The following is a 6,468-nucleotide window of genomic DNA, read 5'->3' as shown; positions in this document are numbered from 1 at the left end:
CAAAGTAATTAAAAAGTAAATGCTTTTCAACTAATGCAATGGTTTCATAAAGGGAAGTAATTGTGTTTTGCCTAATTTATCAAAGGGAAGTAAGCGCTATAGGACTAAATAAAAACATAATTAGAATTTTTGTAAAAGATGATATTTTTTTAAAACTTGTGTTTAATGAACATGCCGACAATTATTACTATAATTTGAAAAATGAAAATGATTTCCCAACACTTTTAATAGTAATTTTTTAACTCATAAATTTAGACAACTGCGCACGATAATTGATCTAACACTTAAATCCGTAGAAATGCCAACGACAAACATATGCGTTACAGAATTGAGCTTTATATATTAGATTATAATCCTCTCTTAAGGGGAAGTAACCAAGCTTGGATGATGCTGTCGACAGTATACAAGAGTTGTCGCGCTTAACAAAAAATAAATATACATGTTGCCCCAGTTAATTTTTATGACAGTAGGCCTACGCCTACAAGAGGAGGAGGTAAAAAAATCATTTAAAAAACGTTTTAATAACAAGCTTTTATGTAATAACGCACTAAAAAGTAGAAAATAAATTATAGACTACTATTTAAATAACTATAAAGAAAAGCGTGGGTCACTTTAGTATATATTGGATACCTTTACTAATGTTAAGGAAGACACCCACGCTTTTCTTTATAGTTATTTAAATAGTAGTCTATAATTTATTTTCTACTTTTTAGTGCATTATTACATAAAAGCTTGTTATTAAAACGTTTTTTATGAATTTTTTTTCAGTACTTTACATGTTTAATTTACAATAGAGTTACATGACAAAAAACCATTGCGCGCCTACTGAACGTGATGGCGCAGCCATTGAACGTGATGGCGCAGCTATTGAACGTGATGACGCGTGTGGTGTGGTTGGATAGACATGCCTACTAATTCGGTCAAATTTTAATTAATTCATAAAAAATTAATTAGGCATCCAATTAAGTCAAATTTAATTTCAGATTGCATTGTCTTCATGTCTTGACCCACGTGCCAAGTGTGAATCGTATCGGTCAAGTAGAAGTGTCCGAATTTTCGCTTTGCCGTTTCGATCTAGACAGACAGACAGAGGAAGTGAGTTAAATAAAAGCTTGTAAAAACAACTGCGCGCCTAGCTACTGAACGTGATGACGCAGCCATTGAACGTGATGGCGCAGCTATTGAACGTGATGACGCGTGTGGTGTGGTTGGATAAATATGCCTACTAATTCGGTCCAAATTTTAATTAATTCAAAAAAAAATTTGTGACCGAACGAAAGGATATTTTTGAAAACTTTCTTCGGCAATATTGTCTAAATTATGGCAGGAATCGATTGGTACATGTTTCAAGTCGCTAAGTGGTCTGGTTGCCGAGATATGGGCCAAAAACTGCATTTTTTTTATGTTTTTTGGCTTTTCCGGGAAATCCATGAAAGAAACCCGGAATTTTTTTGGCCTATGTTCATCCTCGTAACTTGCTTAACATAACTGCTTTGGAACTAGTCCTCGATATTGCTTCGTTTGAGGAGGAGATACGACTTAAAGCTGCGGACACACATCCATTCATACATCCAGAAATGACGGGTTAATAAACGCAATTCTCCAGAATGGAAATTGCGCTAAAAATGCATCTGAAGTAAAGGCCACTATCAATAAACCACATCAAGCTTTTTTGTGACGATTTCTACCTCCCAGCTTCCCCGTCGTCACAAAAAAAACCAGACCTCCCTCATTTAAAATGACGTCACATCTCAATCAAACCCCTTCCCTTCCTCTTAAAATTATATAGCTAGTAGTTTTTAAAAACAGATATGGGGGTCATCCATAAATGACGTCACACTCGTAGGGGGGAGGGGGGCCCGTAATTTTGCGACGATGTGTGATGAGGGGGAGGGGGTGGGGGTTTCAGATGTTGCGACGTCACACTTTTGCATTATAAAAAAGCAATGTTAGAAAACGAATTTTAGACGTTATTCCGCGTTTTAGATAACTGTTTTAATAAATTGTAATAGTTTAGACAAGATTTTAGAAAAATATCGATGTTTAAAAAAAATTCAACTGCAATTTTGAGGGGGGTTGTAGGTTGAGGTGTGACGTCATTTTAGGGGGGAGTCTGACTTTTTGTGACGACGTGTGACGGAGGGGAGGGGGGGGAGGTAAAAATCGTCAAAAAAGCGTGACGTCATTTATGGATGACCCCTATTTCTACAACTTACAAAAAGTCTTTCAAAGTACGCGAAATAGTAGCTGCTAAAATTCAGTTTCTAACCTTATATTTTAATAATATGCAAGTGGATGGTCACATTTCCTACCCCCCCCCCTCCACACCCTTTTGTGACAGTCACGTTAACGTTACATTTCACATTGACACCAAATTTGAACCTCTAGAAATGTGACGTTGTTTCTGGGCGACCCCTAACTCATTGTTACCTACCTAACACAGTCTAGGCCTGTAATACATAAGGTAAACTATGAGTAGCTAGAAACTATAGATCTGGATGTACTTGTAGTCAGTGTTTCTTCCAGACTTTTTTCTCCGGGGGGAGGGGCACTTGAAATCTTCGGGGGGGGGGGGCGGTAAACTTTCTTCGGGGGGGGGGGGGGGGGCGGACACTGTTAAAAGTATATATTTTCTATAGAAATTATATAAATTTCATTTCGTTCGGGTCGGCGGTAAAAAAATTTCGCTTTGCCCTCCCGGAGAGATGCCTGGAAGAAACTCTGCTTGTAGTAGGGTTAAATATACGTCACGTGATGTCCGTAACATGCGTATTTTCGTGACCTCTTTTTGGTTATGATTTTAGTGGCTACTTGAACTTAGTGCTAATACTAGATCTAGTTTCTAGATCGACTAGATCTAACAATGGGGAAGCAATGTTCTGCTGTTGGTTGCACTAATTGCGATAATAAACCAGAATCAAAAGAAAGAAATATCAGTTTCCACAAATTTCCCATAAAGAACCCCAACCTTTGCAATGAATGGGCTGCAAATATGAAAAGGAAAAATGTAGCAATCAATGAACACATTGTCGTTTGCTCCGAGCACTTTGAAGAAGATTGTTTTACATATCAACCTTTCACGCGTAAGTTTTTCCCCCAATTTAGAAAATCTAGATTCTACATGCACTGGCAGTTGGTTGAAAATCATTTTACATCTGGCCTCTAGATTAGATCTAGATCTAGATCTTCTATCTATATCTAGAATCTAGACTCTAGATCTAATCTAGAAAAAAATCTAGATCCAGATCTAGATCTAGATCTAATAGTTTTAGATCTATAGTATATAGTCTATACTATTTTAATTTTTAAATCTAGACTAGAATCTAGATCTAGACTCTAGAAAAAATCTAGATCTCTAGATCTGATCTAGACTAGAATCTAGAATAAATATTATGACTAGATTTTAGATCTAGATCTATCTAGAATCTAGATTCTAGTCTAGATTTCTAGCTAGAAACTTAGTTCTCCTTGTTGCTAGGCCTAGAAATCTAGATCTAGGCCAGACTTGAGAGTTGAGATCAAGTCAAGTCAGAGATTCTAGATGTCATGTAGATCTAGGTCTAGATCTAGATCTAGATTTTTTTTTCTAAGGACAGGCGAAGGCATAATTATTTTTACTAACTATTAGTGTTCTATTATAAAATCCAAAAATAATTTAATACATATTAAAAAAAAAATTAATAGATCTACTTAGTACTTAGGCCTATAGTTTACAATTACATTTGTCAACTTAAAAAAACTAAATGTATGTTCATACTATTACAGTTTACTAGATTCTATGTTCAATTTGACATTTAATTTATTTTCTTATCTCATTGATACAGATCGTAGATTCTTGAAAACTGGAGCTGTGCCTACAAAATTTAATTTACCAGAAACAAGCAAAAGAAAAAGGTATGACTTTGGGTGAAAGCTAATTATTCCTTTATAATGAGCATGAGTATTGCCACATCATAGTGACCAGACCAAGAAGCGTTGTGGTCTAGCAGAAATACATTAGCTCGCTAACCTGGAGTGGAAGTCATGAGTTCGTTACCTGGGTTCAAGATGGTAAGTTGTTCTTCGACCAAACTGCCCCTCATGTCCAAATCAGGTGATGTGATGCACAAGGGGAGGAAGCAAAAGCCTGGCAGAAACCCATGGGTCTGGCTAGCAACATTTGCAAGAGAAATGCTTGCAGAGTCTCTTCCAGTCATCTCTTTGGGGGACAGGGGGTCAAAGCCCAAAAAAAGTCTACCGCCCCCCCCCCCAAGAAATTGAATTTATATAGAAAATAGAAAATATATACTTTTAACAAGTGTCCTCCGTCCCCCAAAGAAAGTCTACCACCGCCCCCCCCCCCCCCCCCTGAAAATTTCAAGTGCCCCCCTCAGAAAAAAGTCGAGAAGAAACACTGACTGCTTGATACTTCATACTGTTGCAGTCTTCCGGGCTAATTAGCTGATTATGCCTGTAAAGTGTAAAAAAGTGATAAGAAAAAAAAGTAGAAAAATGATTTTGAAAAACATAAAACTAGATAAAATTACACCTATCATTTTATACAGGGTAATTAACAAGTTGCCATTTTTAAATAACTTGCTAATGGATAACTTTGTCAAAAAAAGCTAGCTTGTATAGTTTTTATCAGTATTGGCTGAGAATTTTAATAGTATGAATATGATTGTGGTTGGATTCATATATTTCTGTTTTTAAGCAAAACATTTTAAGCAACTTTTTTCTATTCTAAGCATATTTTTATTCCAGTTTTGATGAGCCTATACTCAAAGATAAAACATTTGATCCAGCGAAACAGGTCAGTAATAAAACTCATTGGGATAAATATTTTTGTGTCTTACCACCAAGAATGTTCAGATACAACTCCTAACCTAATTACAAATTTACAACTTAATAATATAATAGATTAGAACAAATTTACTGCCTGTGTTAGATAAGAGATTGTTATGAAAAATATCCGATGATTAAGATTTAGGTCTATACTAAAAAGATAATTTTCATTCATTATGAATTAAGATTGTTACATTATTTGGTTAAAGTTAACTCCCCCTTCCTGTATTTCTAAACCAAATAACTGAAACCAATGATGGTTGTTAATTCACATTTTGTCTTTTTAGTTTCTCCCTGTCACAATGATCACAGACAATGAGAAGAGCTCTGTCCATGCAATGCTGACCAAAGATAATTCAGGACCTCCTCAAACAGATGCTCGGGGTACTGTTCCAGTAGTGGCACAGCAGACACAGACTCAACCTTTTAGGAGCTTGTCACAAGCAGCATCAGCACCTTCGCAGCAGACACAAAACCAAAGTAAATACTCATCTCTCCTGACCCTTATAGAGGACATGGGAAGAGACATTAGACCAACTTATGCAGGCAACAGGGGCTCATCAGAGAGGTTGAAACGAAGTATAGTCCATGCAAGAATTCTTGTCAGAGATTGTCTAACTGAATGTGAACGCATTGCCCGCACATAATTTTCCAGTGGATATTTTAAATTCTTTATGTTGCAAATTTCAATGATTCCTTATTCTTCAATTAGATTTTGTGATAGCAGCATTAGAAAACGTTGCAGATTTCTTTGTTTATTAATCATTCATTTAGATTTTTTAAAATGAATGACAGTTGAGTGAAAATTGAAGTTCAGTTCAATTTAAACCATATTTCTTCTTGTTAAATATTGCAATTTTATAGTTATTTTATGCTTTTGCATACATTGTTTCACCCTTTGCAATTATTACTCGGTCTATGCAAGACAGGTGCATCTTTTCTTTAACTCACAATCTGCCTTATTATTGAAAAATGACCATCCATGTTTACTCCCCCTTACTTCCTCTGTGATCTAGGTATATATTGTTGAAAAATTCAGTTATTTTTTTAAATTATTAGAATATCAATAAGATCTATTTACAGGATGTGTTGGCGTTATACAGTAACTTCAGGTACCTATGCTGGCAATGATTATATATTAACCTTGGAAGATATTAAAACAGTTCTAATGTGCCAGATAGATTTTAAGTACAATTGCCTTTGTTAAACAATTTTTCTACATGTATTTTTATAATGTAGAGATTTTTAAAGTTGGTAGTTAAACTTCCATGGAGTGTATCTAACTAGAAAAAAAGTGTATCAAGACCTAACCAAGAGACTCATGGAAAGGTTTTGTCATATAAATTCAAAGAGTACTTGATCTGCAAGTTAAATTTGTTTTTAAAGATGTCCATTATTTGATTCAGTTCAAATGTGTACCTAACAGAGGGAAGGGCTTCAGTGGGTTCTTTAACAAAGAGGTATTGTTGATCAAGTGGATGTGAGTTGTGATAAACTAATTCTTGTGATAAGGAGAGAAAAACTGACACTGTTTCAATAAATTATTGTCCTTGTTGCTTTTTTATGAAACAATTTGAATTAAAAATAATTTAAAAGTGATACCTCACATTTTATATACTCCTTGAAACCTGTGTGTGCTGGGAT

At 35.2% G+C, this 6,468-nt stretch overlaps 1 protein-coding gene across 1 annotated transcript; it reads left to right on the top strand.

Annotated features, from left to right (window-relative positions):
- The first annotated feature begins 2,786 nt into the window (after positions 1–2,786).
- Positions 2,787–6,423, top strand: LOC131931497 (THAP domain-containing protein 3-like). Its single transcript, XM_059288310.1, has 4 exons — positions 2,787–3,083; positions 3,825–3,894; positions 4,744–4,792; positions 5,112–6,423. Exons 1-4 carry the CDS (start codon positions 2,864–2,866, stop codon positions 5,469–5,471), a joined length of 699 nt encoding a protein of 232 aa, XP_059144293.1. The 5' UTR covers positions 2,787–2,863; the 3' UTR covers positions 5,472–6,423.
- The last annotated feature ends 45 nt before the right edge of the window (positions 6,424–6,468 follow it).

The sequence above is a fragment of the Physella acuta genome, unplaced genomic scaffold, assembly GCF_028476545.2.
Source record: "Physella acuta isolate Inbredline_101_S28 unplaced genomic scaffold, ASM2847654v3 ptg001980l, whole genome shotgun sequence".
Lineage (NCBI taxonomy): Eukaryota > Metazoa > Mollusca > Gastropoda > Physidae > Physella > Physella acuta.
The sequence above is the reverse complement of the archived record's forward strand: the minus strand, read 5'-3'. Positions and strand labels throughout refer to the sequence as shown.

What these genes read in the sequence shown, in the direction of transcription:
- LOC131931497 (XM_059288310.1), top strand. Translation starts at nt 2,864, where the DNA reads ATGGGGAAGCAATGTTCTGCTGTTGGTTGCACTAATTGCGATAATAAA. An exon ending in TACATATCAACCTTTCACGC is followed by an intron (nt 3,084 to 3,824) that starts GTAAGTTTTTCC and finishes TCATTGATACAG; the next exon opens with ATCGTAGATTCTTGAAAACT. An exon ending in GAAACAAGCAAAAGAAAAAG is followed by an intron (nt 3,895 to 4,743) that starts GTATGACTTTGG and finishes TTTTTATTCCAG; the next exon opens with TTTTGATGAGCCTATACTCA.